This window comes from Chiloscyllium plagiosum, unplaced genomic scaffold, assembly GCF_037043375.1.
Source record: "Chiloscyllium plagiosum isolate Xiang-an unplaced genomic scaffold, Cpla_swu_hap1 HiC_scaffold_31, whole genome shotgun sequence".
NCBI lineage: Eukaryota > Metazoa > Chordata > Chondrichthyes > Orectolobiformes > Hemiscylliidae > Chiloscyllium > Chiloscyllium plagiosum.
In genome coordinates this window covers 38145915-38163913 of record NW_028270169.1, presented here as the reverse complement: position 1 = coordinate 38163913, position 17999 = coordinate 38145915, and the positions used below count along the sequence as shown (strand labels likewise).

Genomic DNA, 17999 nt, shown 5'->3' with positions numbered 1-17999 from the left:
TGCTCATGGAAACCTGGTGGTAGTCCCAGTTCGCTCTTCCTTTAGGAATGTTGAATTCATGAACTTAACCTGGCATTAGTGGGTTTTCACTGGGATATTGGACCTGGGCTTGGAAAGCATTACTAGCCTAGAGCTCCCAGTCAATTAGAGGTCAACATCACATCATTGTTGTTGATACCACCAGGAACAGGGCCAGTTGCCAATCAATGCCCAGGATCAATGATTGAACCCACACCAAAGGTGAGGGCTAAAAGTGGGCTGACAGGTAATGAGATAAGGAAAAGGGGGCAGAGGAGTTGTAAGTGAGAATAGAAGACTTGTCTTCAGGAAACAATTCTCTCAGTGATATTAGGTCCCTTGGCAGGGCATGAAGTGCCACTGAAGGAGAACCCACATGGTTTCTCCATCCCCTTATCACCTCCAAAAGACTGTAGGCAAGCATGTACGTATGAGAAAGCAGTGCTACTTAAACTTAATTCTTGAGGCAGCAGGAAACTCTATCGGGCTCATGATAATTGGTGCCAAAAGCATCATTTATGAGCCTAATTGATAACCAACCATGACTGAGCAAAGTTCATTCATGGGTCTAGTTTGTCAGGCATCTTAAATGTGGGAGAGATGGGAGATTGACATACAATCCATTCTTTGGACCCTAAACCTAACCTTAAACCTTAACTCTAACCCTATCACAGACTTAATTAAATCCTACCTAAGAGTGTTCCCCTGGGAAGATGAGATGTTGCATGCATGCCAGACCTGGTCAGGGTGAAAGGGTTACTTTTCAAAATCTGATGATACTGCAAACTTATACATTTTTAAAATACATTTCCACAACTTTCTGTGATGGGATTTGGAATTTAGTTAGTGAGTTGAATTACCGTGACGTTACCAGTGACATTTTCTCTGTACCTGCTGAAAAGCTCCCAGAATCTTTCTCGCTTCCTGATAGGTTGTTTCTCCGCTCCAGTGAGGGTTCAGCTTCTTCAACTCTCTCGCTAAACGATTGTGTTCCCGGAGAAATAATGTGTGCATAACTGTCAACCCCAGTTGTTCATTGACACGTACATCCCCTGTGAACAGGATCAGTGTTGGGCTCACCATTGTCTTGTTAATGATAGAGACAGAGGCATAGAGAAATATCCAACAGAATAGATCCCTGAGTATGGATTAGCTGAAGCAGTATGAACAGGAGAACAAGGGGTTTAAGGAAACATGAGAATGAACCTTAGAGAGCATTCTCACAACTGGATTGTGCTACCCCTTCAATATAGCAACAATGAATCATCCTTAGTAAAGTTTAAAGTGGGTCTCCGCATCTATTTTTAACAACTGTGGCCCAACACAAAACATGATTGCACTTCTCAATGAGAAATCTTCTCTTCTGAGTTTTCAAAAATGTAGCTGACTTCTGTCCTTTCACTCTCTTACCATCTACCATCTTAGCTAACAGGATCTTTCCTCTCATTCATTTCACTTTTCATGTGCGAAATTGTTCTCTCTATCTCTGCAACAAGCCAGGTTTTACCTCTGTTTTTTGTCCTACTCAAGATGATCCATTGGTCTCCTTCTGGACATCAAAAGTCCATATCTGTCCTTCTGATTTTTAAGGTGAAAGTGAACACTGCAGATGCTGGAGATCAGAGTTGAGAGTGCGGTGCTGGAAAAGCACAGCAGGTCAGGCAGCATCTGAGGAGCAGGAGAATCGACATTTCGGGTGAAAGCCCTTCATCAGGAATAAAGCTGTGAGCCGAGGGGGTGCATCTCATCCACTTCTCGCACCTCGTCCCTCGAACCCCGCCCCTCCAACCACAACGACAACAGAAACCCCTGGTCCTCACCTTCCACCCCACCAACCTCCGTATACATTGCATCATCCTCCACTATTTCTGCCACATACAAACAGACCCCACCACCAGAGATATATTTCCCTCCCCACCCCTACCTGCTTTCCGTAAAGACCTTTCCCTCCATGACTCCCTCGTCAGGTCCACGCCCACCAACAACCCACCCTCCCCGCCGCCACCTTCCCCTGCTACCGCAGGAATTGCAAAACCTGCGCTCACACCTCCCCCCTCACCTCCATCCAAGGCCCTAAAGGAGCCATGCATATCCATCAAAGTTTCACCTGCACTTCCACACATGTCATTCACTGTATCCGTTGCACCCGCTGCGGTCTCCTCTACATTGGGGAAACAGGACACCTACTTGCAGAACGCTTCAGATTGCAATAACCAACCTCACTGCCTCATGGCCGAACATTTCAAATCCCCCTCCCACTCCGCCGAGGACATGCAGGTCCTGGGCCTGGAGGAAGAACACCTCAGGACCCTCCAACCCCATGGCATCAATGTGGGTTTCATCGGCTTCCTCATTTCCCCTCCCACCCTCCTTATGGCTGTTCCAACCTTCCAACTCGGCACTGCCCTCATGACCATGTCCATCTTCCTTCCTACCTATCAGCTCCACCCTCCTCTCTGACCTATCACCTTTACCCCCACCTCCATCTACCTATCGCACTCTCAGCTACCTTCCCCCACAGCCCCACCCTTGTCCTATTTATCTCACCACCCCCTTAGCCCACAGCCTCATTCCTGATGAAGGGCTTTTGCCCGAAACATCGATTTTCCTGCTCCTTGGATGCTGCCTGACCTGCTGTGCTTTTCCAGCACCATACTCTTGACATCTGATTTATAAGTCAATCCTGCATTTCCTTTTAAATCTCATTAGGATACTTGAGCTCTTATTTCTCCATGACACATACTAATATTGAGTCCATAAACAATGAACCATGAATTAGAGATGCTACTGAGATCTGTGGTTCTGAGAATTGGGGGGGACAAAAATGAATTTATTGTTCCCAGTTTCTAGGTGAAGAAAGGGGCTTGGGGCTTTAAACAGTCATAAACACATTTCCAAATAACTTCTGTAACATTCAACTAAAAGCAAAATACTGCAGATTCTGGAAATCTGAAATGAAAACAGAAAGTGCTGGCCTAACTAAGTACTGCTGTTAGCATTACCCATTTTCAACCTCAATGGTTTGTTGATCTGCCTCACTTGCCCATGACTACTAGGAGAAAAGGCAGCACAGGGCTGCACAGTAGTTTTGGATTTCTACACAGACTCTGGACATACTGCAGAAGCAGGCAAAAGCTGTATTATACAGAGACTGGCAGAACCACTTATAATCTGGGAACATCAGCCCAGAATTTGGTGCTTTTATCTGTATGCTTATCAATATGGCAGCTGATGTTCTTCCAATTCAGAACGTGCACGCACCCACGCAAGGTCTGGAGTACAGTTCTTGCTGTTCAACCAATTCTTACAACAATATTGACTCACACCTTTCTAAGTAAATTCCTACAATGTCTGTTAAACCATTGTAAGGCTGTGTATATGGAAGGAATATCCCATTTGAAGGTAGCATGGGACAGGATTTCCTGCTACTCACCACCTAGAAAACATGGAGTTGAATTTTCACTTGTGAAACAACTTTCCGCCATATTTCCACAAAGATTGCTTGACAAGGTGTTAAATGGTAAATATTCTCGTCCATTGTCAGAGAATTCCTCGTTGACAGCCATCAGGCCAAGCTCATTAGTGAGGTTTCTGAGTTTGTTGGCCACACAGTCCGTGCTGCCATAGACTTCATTCACATCAATGAAAGATGTAAGTACATTGATCTGCTGACGAGTGTTGACATCTCCAAATAATGCACCCAGCTCACCACTGCCACATGCAGGAGCTGACCGGATGAAAGGCAAGCATGTGTCAGGATCTGTGATCCTGGTATCATTTGGAGGGATCTGTTAGGAAAGATGCAGAGTACTTTCAGAAACAATTAACCACAAACTGTTCTATAAACATTAATAAGAGGAATAGAAAGGAGCTTCGTGCTGAGCAGATTAGTGATATTGCAGCTAGTTAGGCAGTAAAATCGTTTCGCTGTAGAACACAGAGAATGAAGTGAAGTTTCTGTCTGGAGTTACAGGGTAAAAACTTTGGCCACGCTGCAACAATTCCTCTACTGCTAAGGTTTAATACGGTATAGTATGGTACAAACTGGAGATATTGGCCATCAGAATAGTAAAGGTTAAAGGAATAGACCTGGAATTTTGCACTCCTGAAGAAGTAGGGTATAAAATCTGCCATGTCTATTACTCCCATAGTGCTACTGGCATTTTGCTGTGGATGGATGGAAAGCGGGGTTGATAGTGAACAGCTTGTGCTTCCTTGGGGTCCCTAAGTAGTCAAATATTGATTAATTGAAGGCCTTTCTCTGTTGGCACATGAGCACTCAGCCACATCCAGTCATGCTACATTGCCTTCCAGTGAACTTGAATGAAGGGGGGGGGAGGGGTCCCTTCTGATCAGCTGCCCTATACTGCACAGAGGGACATCCTTCTGGCACAGCCATGGCTCCTCAAACGTCGAACTCCTGCAATCATGATCACCAGTATACTCAACATTACCTTTCTTATTGACTTTGTTGAGTCCGACCCTACCTATGATATTCTGTTCTGGGATTGGCTGCACTCCCATCAGTCACCACCATTCTTAGTGGTGCTACAAGGACTGAAGAATTATTGCCCCTCTGATTTTGGTGGGAGATGTTCGCTGTGGGAGGTATCTGTTGAACTTAACAATGAACAAAAATAGATTTGATGAAGTGGAGACAACAACTTGAGGAAATTAATTCTCTGCACAATGTAAAATTCAGTTATGTTTACCAGAGCTGGTGGAGCCAGGGGCAGCCCCAGACATTCACTTCAGGAAAGGATGGTGGAAAACATACCATTGCCATGTAAAATCTCAGCCTTGGAGTGCAGTGTATTCGTGTATTGGATCCTCTGCCCTTGCAAATAATGGGTCTAAATATTTTCCGCTGAAAATTTCGTCTGCCAGGAGCTAGTTGTCCACAGGAAACTGAGCCGACAAGTAATCTATTAACTTGTTAGTTACGTTGACCTTAGATCCAATAGGGTACCAGCAAACATTAATTACAGCCAATCAATTTTCATTGATTTCTACAGCTCTCACCTCCCATTGGACTCTGATTTAATTGGAAGAAAGTGAGGACTGCAGATGCTGGAGATCAGAGTCAAAAAGTGTGGTGCTGGAAAAGCACAGCCAGTCAGGCGGCATCCGAGGAGCAGGAGAGTCAACATTTCGACCAAAAGCCCTCCATAAGCTTTTCAAGCGCCATACTTCTTGACTCTGATTCAATTGGAGCATCATCAGCTAACTCAGATGGATAAGAAAGAATCAATGGCCTTTTTTTTTTAGTGAGAACTAGTGAGTTTCTTAGTGTTCTGGGAGATGTCTATAAATTAGGACTCTCCTCTTTAATTGCTTCAGAAAAATTTTAGCCCATTACATACATGTCTTGAAAAACATAATTTGCCAAATTATTATCATCAGATAATTTGGCTATGGGTGAATTTTGTGTTTGTTGGATGATTTTGTCCAAGAATACTTGGATAGATTATTGATCCAGGATTTCTTTCATTCTATTCAGGAAATCAGAGTGAAGACTCAAAACGCTATTTCAGAATGAAGTTGAACAGAGCTCTCACCCGTATTGGGAAACAGGGATTTCTTTGAACGCAGGTTCTTTCACAGTCAATGCCATCATTGAAGGTCTGGATGCTGGGAGAATGAGGGCTTAAGCTCAAATCATGATCAAGCCACTGACCCCACTGCATTAGCATGTGAGAGTTTTCTGTATCCATGACTACGGCTTCATTGGGTGTTCTCAGGATTGTATTTGACACTTGGCGAGCCTGGATGAGAAATAGAATACCTTCATTACAAGAAAACAATACAAAGGTTAATCTATCATCACACCACCTTTTCGGCATGCTCATCTGCTATTCTCTGTGCTGTGTTAGTAAATAAGGGAATACTATTGAAGGCTGGAACCTCATCACAGCAGCGCCAGAGATACTCAAACGAAGATGGAAATGATCTTTGACTGTCTCACAGACAGACCATTTCACAATTGGTCTGCAGTGTGGTCTTTCCAAATGAAACTGCAAACCTGCAGCCGGTTTGCACTGCATTAGGGAACAATACTTTGTTCTGTGCCTGTACTCTCTAGGAATTGGGTTAATTCGATGCAGGGATAAGTCATAAAGGAATGTTACAGGATAAAAAGAGAGAAATGAGCTTCATCCCATCTGACTGGATTGGATTTATTGCTAAGTGAAAGGACACTGTACTAACACACCCACTGCCTGCTTCCTGGAAGGTGGGGTTCAATACATTTGAGAGTAGGTTTTTCAGTGAACCAGATTTATTTCTGCCTGAAGTGTGCATAGTTACCAGTGGCAGAGTGAATCTTGATACTCGTCTGCTTGGAGTCCAGCCCAGTGGAAGTGAAAACCCATCTTCATAGCGAGGTGGGAGCCATCGGGTGAGTGCAGTGTGGGATGATCCCAGACGAGGCTTCCTCCTGGAAATCAGAAAAACAAAACATTCATTTCTTTACACGCAGGACACCTGATCCAAAAGAAGAAATTAGTTTGAGGGGAACTGGCACAACTGGTATTGCGATAAGTGAAGGACTAACAGCAAGTGACTGCTGGAAGTTTTCTGCAGAAATTTCCTTTCATTTAACATAGTAATTAACAAAATGCCTTTAAGCAGAATTCATAAATGATTATTGTCCCTGATCTAAACAGCTCAGAGCTAGTTGTTATTTTGGGAAGGATTGCTCACCTCACTTGCTCTCCCTTCCCATTGGTTTCATTAAAAAGGGGAATCACCTTGGGTGGAGAACAGGGAACCAATCAGCAATTGGCCCTTTCCAGCCATTTACCAAACTAATACTCATGGCAATAACAAACATGAAGCTCGTTTAAACGTAACTGATGGCCTTTATCTGTAACATCAGCACATTTATTGGAGTTCATAGCCATTAGTATTAGAATATTAGAAAATGTCAACAGTCAATTCAATCATCATTGAGGGCCTCAAGTTCAGTTCCAAAGTCCACACAATAATCCACACTAAAACTGAGAAGAAGCGGAGATGGGTTGAGACAATCCAAGAAATTGTCATACCTTGATTCCAAAATGGATTTTATAATTGGAGAAAGAGTAAAAAGACTTCATCATTTTGAATCCAGGCTGATTTCACTGAAGTGTAAGTGTAATAAGGAAGAAGAGTTAGGTAGATGCTGAATTTGGAACTCTGACCAAACAATAAGAAAGATTAAAAGAACCTTGAGCATTGTATTGGTAAAATGAAAAGCAGCTGGAAAAATTGTGAGCCCAGCAGAGGTTCAAAAGGTGCCTTGAGAGAAGGAACATTGACCAGTAGTGTGACAGCAGTTTACAAAGACCTAAGTTTTATGGAAGGTCAAGACCTAATGAAGTTATTCTTGGCACAATCATGGAAGTTATGCTTTGTAAAGGTAACTTCAGAAATGGAAGAAATATTGGACTTGTGTTTGAATGTGGAAAAATGCCAATAACTGAAGAACAATTAAAACAAATTCATCATAGATGGAAGTTATGAAAATTTTTGTTGGTTTTATTAGAAATACAAAGAACCTGCAGCCTGAAATCTCCAGGAGCAGGTGAATAAAGCAGGGAAAAATCTCCAAGCTGTGGAATTCCCCTTCCTAAATCTTCCTGTCTCTACCCCTTCTTATTTTCCATTTAAGATTCTCCTTAAAACTTAAATTCTTGAATAAGCTTTTGGTCATCCAGTTTCTAACTTTGCTTTCATAATGTTCCTGCGAAGGACCTTGTGACGTTTCTGTACACATTGCCTTTAAGAGAATTCATCTTTAAAGATTCCATTAGCTGTTTGTGTACAAAATTGCATCCCTGCCTGACAATTTATCACCAAAATCAATTGCTCATCTATAATGTCTGCTTTTTAACTTACAATGTATTTTATTGCTTTAAATAAACAAGCCCACTGAGTTAATCAATCCCTGACAAGCCATTGATATTTAGATTATCATTAATTTTACATTTTTATTACATTTAAGGTCTAATATGAATTATTGGAGTTCATTTTGAGTTGGTTTAAGTGCACTAGAATTTACTTAATTGTTTTTTGAATCTCATTCAAAGTACATTGACTGTGGAATCTGCCACAGAATTAATTGATTTAAGAGCTACACCCATATTCATTTATTGACATTTTCAAAATTAATTCTTCAATTATTTAGGAACTTGGGTTTCTTTTAAAGGCACTGGGACCCATCCTAACTTCTTTGAGGTCCTTTGTCATTATTTAAGACCAAGGCCAAATCTCACTACATCAGGAATTCTGAATGAATCATTACATGAAAATGCACAGAAACATAGTCTTTATAGAAGTGTGCATCTGTCCTTTCCTCACTGGGATCTTGAAAAGAATTGGCTGTGTTATTTTATAGACTCGGCTTATAGCTTGATTATAATAAACATTACAATGAAAATGGATATAGTCAAGTTTTACAATTGGTAGTTGATTACTGAAGTGGAAAAAATAGACAGCTGTCACTAACAGCTCCTACCTGTTGTTGCACACAGAGGTGAAGGTCCTGTATCGGTTTTCAAAACAGCCGGTTTTACAGGTTGGGGGCTGACGTATGATTAGACAGCCTGTGATACGTGCAATGGCATCCAGGTCAGCTGGCTCTAATAAATCTGCAGGAAACACACAATCATTACCGTTCTGATCTCTGAGTTATTCACACACAAATTACACCCATTGGACAATATTCTGACTTTTTGATCCAGCAAGGGCAGATACAGGTACAGTTAACAAATTCTTGAACCAATTGTCTTGCTACTGTTAATAACCATCACCTCCAGACCTGGTAATATAGCCACGCTGATGTTCCATACATCAGATTTCCTGATTATGGGCTTCATGCCGTGGAGGAGCCAGTACTGGACTGAGGTGGACAAAGTTAAAAATCACACAACACCTGGTGTTGTGTGATTATGGGCTTCAGCAACAACATGGCGATGTTTCAAAGTTTAGTGTAGCTGGTTTACCTAAATATCTCACTTCCATGAATTTTTAATTAGACACCAACCCAGCATCTCAATTACTTCTTCTTTCATAGTGACATTGGCAGAATTTTGTTTTAAAGGTAGATGCAATACAACTCAATCATGTATTCTAACTAGCTGTAAATCCTGCCTTTATCTCTGGTAACCCCTGCTCCTCATATTACTATCTCAGTGTTCATTGAAGAGTTTGGGGTAGTTTTTTTTGTTGGCTACCAATCTCTCCTCATTCTAACTCTTTGCCTCTGTGATTTCCTTTTGCCATTTGCACATTTTTCCATTTCATTTGACTCTATCTTTCACCTTTTGGTAGGTTTTGCTTTGCTTGTTCTAGCTCAGTTGGCTGGACAACTGGAGTGCAATGTAGTGTGAAATGAACAGTGTGGGTTCAATTCCCACACTGGATGAGATTATTTTGAAAGACTTTCCTTCTCAACTTTTCCTCTCCCCTGAGGTGTGGTGATCCTCAGGTTAAACTCACCACCAGTCATCTCTCTCCCGTGAGAAAGCAACGCTATGATCTAGTTCTTTGTTTTGTTTCCTCGGTTTTTGGAACTGTTAGAGGTTACGACCTCTGACTGTCCATTATTCTTCTATCCCCTTGGATGGGAGACCCTCCCCAGCTTCGAAACAGACTGCTTCCGGAGATGTTTATGAGAGTACAGCTTCTCACATTGGTCAACAGCTGGAGCTGGTACCCAGGAAATGCACCCTGATTCTGCTCCTGCTGAAAGGATGGGACAGACTGACTGCAGAACACTGGGGCAGGTATCTGACACAAGAAGCAAGTCTTGAACTGAGCAATCCGGTAAAATGCAGGGTAAGCTGCTAAAAATCAGACAGGATATTGCATCTCGGTTTACTGAATTCAATCACCAGCGCTGTTCTGCCCTGGCTCACACTCACCCTGACCTCTGCCTGCATCATCCTCCTGCAAACCCGGCTTTTCTGAGTCATCCTACATAGCACCATTTGTTATGGATTTGTAAAATCACAGGGATTTCTAAAACCAACCCATCATTCACTGGGAACGTTAGAAGGAGGAGACTGGGCCAATGGAAGCCCATCTGTATCTGCTCCAGGTCCCAGTCCCTTGTTCTCTAACTGACCTGTTACATTCAGTGAGCGTTTGTGGATTCGATGGACATGCTGCTGAATGAGGCGCAGTGTGTTTTCCATGTACTCTGCTGATCGCACTGCAACCCTGGTTTCTGCCACTGGGGTTTTGAAGAAACGCAGGAGGTCAGAAGGCTTCAAGGATCTTTTGCTTAGCTGCTGTTTTTGGCTGGAAAATAATAGACTGAGATCAGACAGAGATAATGAGGAATTCAGATTCTGACTGAAGTACTGTAAGAATTAGAAATGCAAACTAATTGTCTGTACATAGCAATTGGAGTTTACTTGCTGTTATACAGGACTTTAGTGAATTCACACCTGGCTAACTGGTTGTAATTTTGGTCTCCTTACCAAGAAAAGATGTATTTGTCTTGGAATAGTTGCAACAAACATTCAATAGATTGATTCGCTGGATAAAAGGTCTGCCCTAAAACGTGAAGTTGAGTGTATGTTCATATACTCTGGAGTAGAGAGGTATGAAATGTGATCGCTTCAAAACATATAAAACTCTTAATAGGTCTGACAGACTAAATACTGAGATTTTTTTTTAACTGTTGCAGAGTGGAGAACTAGGTATCAATGTCTCAGTATAAGGGGTGAACCATTTCGGAATGAGATGTCTTTTCTCAGCAAATTGTGAACCTTTGAGATTCTCTACTCTGGAGACAGTGGATGCTCAGTTTTTGAGACATTTAAGACAGCAACCTGCAGATTTTTAGACATGGGTAATCAAGGAATATGGAGAAGCACATGAAAGTGGATTAGATTTGGAAGTCCAGATTCGTGAATTGGAACATAGACTTGAGGAAGCATATGGCCTCTCTTGAATCTAAACATTTCCCAACACCAGGCATGCAAGAAGAAGTACATGCCTATAATTCCTCTATTGCACTGCCAAGATAAACAGAGTTTATGTTCACAAATAGGACTGATGAATAAAGATATAGCAATGCTTTCTGATCAAGGCAGAATGATCTCTCCAACCAATTCCAGTTAGTACAGAAAACCATGATGGTAGCAGAGTAGCTTCCTGATTGACTGAAGAATTAATTAATTATTATTCTGGCTGGGAATATGGTGTCATCGTACACAGCTATAAATACTTAAAGAACTTTATTCTTTGAGTGAAGTTGGGATAGGTTGACTGTAACTGAGCAAGTGTCCCTCATAATGCAGAGGCTCATGTACCATAAACATAGAATGAGAGTCTGCCTCAGAGGTCAGTATGCCCAATTTATAGCATTCTTGTGATAAAGAAATTAATATTTATTGCTGGAAAGTCAGCAATGTTGAAAATTAATCTTTCTGATTTCCTTATCTCATGGAGCATCATTCGATGCAAATATAATCACTCCAGCAAACCTTCTTTATCATGTAAATTTTCTCCAGAACACTTCCCTATCAAGCCAAGCTTAATTCTCTGGCCAATATGGGCCAATTCACAAAATTGACCATTAATGAGTTTTAGCAGATTATTCAACAGTGCAGGCACTTTTTACAGGCCTATTCATACCAAATATCTTCATTATTCCCAATATTCCGGTATCTAACAGTTACCAGAAATGGAAATCCTAGCTGGTTGATGACTACCTGAGTTAAAGTTATTGTGTTGGTTGTATTTCCTGCATTGTAATATCAGCAATTGTGCTGGAGCTTTCCTGCTCTGGACCCTCTGCAAATGTCCCTAACCTGTGACAGTATTCCTTTAAATTTTTAATGTCAATATAGAGAGAAGAACATTAACTATGCACCATACCCGATCTTTGAACAAATTAGCAGAAAACAAAAAGTGTTCTCATCATGAACATGATAGCTCTTATTCCATGCAACTTCAACGAGTTGAGCTTTCCATGGAGAAGCCAACATGACACTGTTACAGAAGCAAAGAACCTACATAATTCGGGTCTCCTTATATGCTTTGTCCACCTTTTCAATGGCTTCACGTAAAGCTGTTTGTACAAATGGGCTGCCCAGGAATTTGTCATCACCTACAATAGAAACAACAACTTTCAGTCAAACATGCTGGGAAAGACCAAAGGTGGTTTTAATCTGAAATTTACTTCAAAAAGAGAGAGATAAAGCAAATGGAACCAAGTAATGGAGACCTGTGACCAGCAGTGTGCCATAAAGATTGGTGCTCGGTCCACTGCTTTTTGTCATTTATATAAATGATTTGGATGTGAACATAGGAGGTATAGTTAGTAAGTTCGCAGATGACAGCAAAAAAGGTTACCTCAGAGTACAACGGGATCTTGATCAGATGGGCCAATGGGCTGAGGAGTGGCAGATGGAGTTTAATTTAGATAAATGTGAGGTGCTGCATTTTGGAAAAGCAAAATCTTAGCAGGACTTATACATTTAATGGTAAGGTCCTGGGGAGTGTTGCTGAACAAAGAGATCTTGGAGTGCAAGTTCATAGTTCCTTGAAAGTAGAGTCACAGGTAAATATTGGTCAAAGCATAGATTATGGAAGTTGGGAGCTCATGTTGCAGCTGTACAGGACATTGGTTAGGCCACTGTTGGAATATTGTGTGCAATTCTGGTCTCCGTCCTATTGGAAGAATGCTGTGAAACTTGAAAGGGTTCAGAAAAGATTTACAAGGATGTTGCCAGGGTTGAAGGGTTTGAGTTGTAGGGAGAGGCTGAATATGCTGGGGCTGTTTTCCCCGGAACGTCGGAGGCTGAGGGGTGACCTTATTGAGGTTTATAAAATCATGAGGGGCATGAATAGGGTAAATAGACAAGGTGTGGGGGAGTCCAGAACTAGAGGGCATAGGTTTAGGGTGAGAGGGAAAAGATTTAAAAGGGACCTAAGGGGCAACAGAGGGTGGTGTGTGTATGGAATGAGCTGCCAGAGGAAGTGGTGGAGGCAGGTACAATTACAGCTTTTAAAAGGCATCTGGATGGATATATGAATAGGAAAGGTTTAAAGGGATATGGGCCAAGTGCTGGCAAATGGGACTAGATTAGGTTAGGATATCTTGTCAGCATGGATGAGTTGGATTGAAGGATCTGTTTCTGTGATGTACATCCCTATGACTCTAGATGCATTAACATTTTCTGGAGTGAGAAACAAGGTGGATTGAGCAAAAAGGTCAGTACATGAAGCCACCTATAATATTGCTAAGCAGCTGACTTTTATTGTCCTCAAATATTATTACATTTTCCTAATATACACTTGGACAGAAAATGAGAAAAAGTAGCTTGTAGATAAATGCATCACTTAAAATGGTATAGTATTTCTTACTCTTTACAGGCAGAGAGACAGGAGCGACTGAGACAATTAATCAAGATGAAAAATAAGGTTTCTAAAGACTGAGCCATATCCATCAACAGTATTCTTAACTTCATGCACCCTCCAAAAGAATTGCAATTCACTCATACTGAAGCATTTCTTCCAGGGTAACTGTTATAATTTGCACAACTGAAAAAAAAAAACTTTTCAAAGACAGAATGGTTCCGATGAAGAGTCAACAAACTTGAAATGTTAAGTTCCTTTCTTCAAACAGATGCTGCCAGATTTACTGAGTTTCTCCTGCAATTTCTGTTTTTGTTTCAAATCTTCACGTCTGCAGTTCTCTGTTTTGAAAAAGCTTTACTTTGTCTTACTATAATACAAGGACTTGCAGGAAGAGATCAGCCATTTTAATAACATCTAGCTCTACAAGACCCTGTTACTCATTTACCAACACTGTTATGGCATCTTAACCATGTCAGTCTGGTCAAAGACACCCATTTTGTCGGAAGTTGCCTATTGCAAAAGTAGCAATACTGGGTAAAACAACAACTGCTAATTAAAATGTGAAAATGGGAGTGGACATGTGTTATTCCTCAGCGGAAGGCCTGCACTGAGAAACCGAGCAACTCAAATATCAGGGACCCATGAGCAGGCTGTCAGTTCTTCAGTCTAATGTAAGAAGTCTTCCAGTTTAGGAATAAATAGCATTCTTTCTCTTTTTTTATCTGGTTCCATTGAGTAAATATGATTTTTGAAACCCTCCTTAACTTCCTGACAGCCTGGTCAGCTGCTGCCTGACTAAACAAACAAATTGCAAGATGTTGCTTGGAAGCAACCAGGAACAAAAAAGTTTGGATCAGTGTTGACTTTGACTGGTGCAGGCAGTACTGTTCTCTAATTTGTAAATGACATTAAAGCCTTCAGTCAGCAGATGATAGTTTTCGCCATTAGCCTCCAGTGAAGACATAGCCTTCACAAAATAGACTGGCTCATGTGAGGTTTCAGATTAGGATGATCAAATCCAGTTAGGGGAGATGATAGCCTAGTGGTATTATGACTGGAATATGAATCCCAAGACCCTGACAATGTGCTGAGGGCCTGAATTGGAATCCTGCTTTGGCAGAAAATGGAATTTGGATTCAACAAATATCTGTAATTAGGAGTCTAATGGTGATCATAAAATAGATGTCAGGAAAAAAATACCCAGTTGTTCACTAATGTCCTTTAATGCCTTCCTTGTCTGGTGTGGGCAAAAGATCCACAGTGATGTTGTTGACCTTTAGTTGGCCTCAGGGCCTTTAGGGTGTTGGGTAATAAATGCCGGTTCTGGCCTTTCGCATTGACACCCTGCCAATGAATAAGAAAAAATGCTTCCAGGTTCTCACCACTTAATGAAATGCAGGACAAAAATAGCAGCATTCTCTTTGAGCAATTCCAGTGGTGTTACCAGGAGAAAGGTTGTGGCAGTCGAATAGAAACAGCCTTGCATTTCTTCACAATTTCTACTTTCCTGTCTGTAAGTTATTGCATCTCCCCACTCTAAATTATGGCTTCACCCACCTTTACTGAAAAATGCAGTTTCTCACCCACCTCCTTCGAAGATTCCAGTTCCCCTTTGCCCCATTGTACAGTTCAGATCCTCTCCTCCTCACTTCCAATTCTATCTGGCCCCCTCTTTATGATCAATTATATCTTGTTCCATTATCAATTACAGTTCCCCCTTCAATTGTTCTCTCTCTCAGTGTTCAGCAATTAATTGAAACTGCCTACCCAGATTTATTTCTCCTACTGTAGTAATTAGATTAAATTCAATTAAAATTAACTTAGATTCCACTAATTGATCAGCACTGGGAATGTAAAATTTGAAGCCAATCACTATTGAAGCCAAAAAAACTAGTGAAATCAAAAATGTTGCATCAGTCAGTGTCCTGCTTTATCTGGCTGCCGATGAATTGTTTGTCAATATTTGAACTAATTAATTTCCTGGTAATCTATCTGTGTAGTGTGGTGTTAGAGGTTCTGACTGTTCTAATATTTGCATTGATTCATGGGAAATTTTACCTTCATTATTTTCATCATGACACATGATCCTAATGAACTTGTACAGAATACTTCAGAATAACTTCACCTTAGCAAAACCAGATTACACCCAGAGTACTTTTCATCATTAGCCTCAGCTGAAACTCTCTGCCTATATTCATTGTTTGCAGCTTGTATTTATTTTAGAATTGATCTGATTTTTTTTTTGCTGCAGATTTTAACATGATTCATTAACCAATCTAAGAATAAAGTCCAAAGAAAAGTGGTACTCGATTCAGTTTCCGTCTCCACAGATGTTGCCTGACCCGCTGGGTTTTTCCAAAACTGTTTATATTTGAAATTTCCAACAACTGCAATATTTTGCTTTTATCAACACGATCAATTGACTTAAGGAAGATGTTTTTAAACTAAAAAATAAATGATGAATCCATTTGAATGCTGGAGAGAGTCAGGTGAAATTCCCTCATCATTACCTAACATTAAATTCCTGCTTTGCTGTTCACCCCTTTGTCCAAAACTCACTCATATCTGACTGTGAGCAATTTCCTTTGGCATATCAAGTTGAACAAGATTGTGCATTTGTTGAAGATTGGCTATTAAGAAGTTCTTCTGTATCATTCTGTATCTGTAGAATAATTTTCTTATTCTAGTTATCTTACTCTGTCTATAAACAACCTACAATGCTGGGACAAATAGTAAGGATGGAAGGAAGCACCAATGCACCATGTCATAAAAAGTCTGCCCGGTATTTCAATACAATTGGGGAGCCAGCCTCAGTATCATCTGGTCTGTGGTGAGGTCAGGCAGGTCTGGAGAGTCAGGCTCAATCGCTCCTTCTCTGCCAGGGTACATGAGAAAGATTTGAATTGCCAGTTTAGTCTCTTACCTGCACGAATTCCATCAGTCTGAAGCAGAACAAATCCAGCAAGGAGCACACCGAAGGACCACAGAGGGGCCATTCTGAAAGAAGTGCATTACATGAGTCAGACATAGATTGAGAGATCAATGTAAGGCTGGAAGCCTTAAACAGTGATCATCAAAGTTCCTATTATTATGGAATCTGATAGGAAGCATGAAAATATACAGCTCTGCACCAAATTAAGGTGATTGGTAAAATTCTTTGTGATTTTCATGTTGATTGGTAAAACAACCAGTGGTGACGTAAGGAAACCCTGTTTTATGCAGTGAGTAAGTTAGGATCTGAAAGGTACAATTTGAGACGATGTTGGAGGCACGTTCAGTTGCAGCTTTCAAATGGAAGTCAGAAAAGCAGCTGGAGACAAAATTGCATAAGGTTATAGGAAAGGAGCGGGAGAATAGGACTGGGTGAACTGGAAACAGTTGGCAAGGCCATGCTAATCCAAATGTCATCCTTTTCATGACTCTATGCAACTCTTTCATGCAACTCTTCTATGACTCTATGACAATTAAATATCTGAACACATCAGATTTTGAAATAAGACTTGGGCCTGGCCAAACTTTTACCACAGTTTGTATAGTACTCCTACATTTTTGTAACCATTCTGATGAAGGAGCATATTAACTCTGAGATTCCCCTTCCCCGTCAGCATAATCTGACTGTGTTCATTCTCAGCCTCATCCCCAGTCTATTAAAGTTTACATGGCAAGAATTTGCAACATCTCTGGAAGTGGTATTCATATATAGCATGATTTGAGAGGCAGATATACCTAAAACCAAGAGTCATATATTTGAACAGAACAAAAGGACTAAATTAAAAAATAAAATAAAATGAGCATTGAAGAAGCTATGGCTGAATTATAAGGATAAGAATGAATTATACCTTTCTAAATAAGCAAGTTTAAACTACTGAATGAAGTCTTAAATAATCAAATCAAAAAGGAAACAGAGAGCAGATATAATTTCACAAATTCAGGAGGCAGTAAAAAAAGCACTTAGCCTGGATGATTACAAAGAGTAGATAGAAAAAGTGATCAGAAAAGCAAAGTAGAACATCAATAAAAGTGCCGCAGCAGAAACTAAACAGAGAATAAGAAATTATTTCTGTACCACATCAGCCAGAGGGAACCACAGAAAAATAAATCCTGAAAAGATAGAAAGGACTTAAAACTATGCTAACTTTCATCTCTCCAAGTGTTCAAAAGAGAAGGCATAACTAGCATGTTTACCCAAACAGAGAAGTTTGTCATACTGACCTGAGGACCTTCTATTCCTTCTGTATGAATACTTCTGTGGGTGCAGGTTTATATACAATTTCTTTAATTTAAACATTTGCATAAAATGTTGACACTTTCCAGTTTGACTAGATTCTAAATTAATTTAGAAATCATATGAATAATTTAAAATATGTACTATTACTTGTCTCAAATGGAATGAGGGTGCTTCTATTTTAGGCACATATAATTATTGGAAACATATATTCTGCACGAAAACACATGCAAGGATTATGTATTATTTTTAACACTTTCAGCTTCAGAACCTTGCATTTGCCACCTCAGATTAGGGAAAAAAGCTTATCATCTGAATATAAGAGTGGAAAAATGGTGAAGTGTTACTGGTTATATGAGGATTATTCTTATTGGTTTCCCTCCTGTGTTTATGCGTCTTC

At 40.6% G+C, this 17999-nt stretch overlaps 1 protein-coding gene across 1 annotated transcript in view; it reads right to left on the bottom strand.

Annotated features, from left to right (window-relative positions):
• LOC122564096 (eosinophil peroxidase-like) overlaps window positions 1–16370 on the bottom strand; it is a 28662-nt gene extending 12292 nt beyond the window's left edge. Inside the window, exons 1-8 of the mRNA XM_043718657.2 lie at window positions 16298–16370; window positions 12028–12121; window positions 10127–10302; window positions 8516–8648; window positions 6325–6454; window positions 5577–5783; window positions 3452–3806; window positions 910–1070 (exon numbers count right to left, since the gene is read on the bottom strand). Coding sequence (XP_043574592.2) covers window positions 910–1070; window positions 3452–3806; window positions 5577–5783; window positions 6325–6454; window positions 8516–8648; window positions 10127–10302; window positions 12028–12121; window positions 16298–16370 — 1329 coding nt within the window. The remainder of the gene's footprint in view (window positions 1–909; window positions 1071–3451; window positions 3807–5576; window positions 5784–6324; window positions 6455–8515; window positions 8649–10126; window positions 10303–12027; window positions 12122–16297) is intronic.
• Between the last annotated feature and the right edge of the window lie 1629 nt (window positions 16371–17999).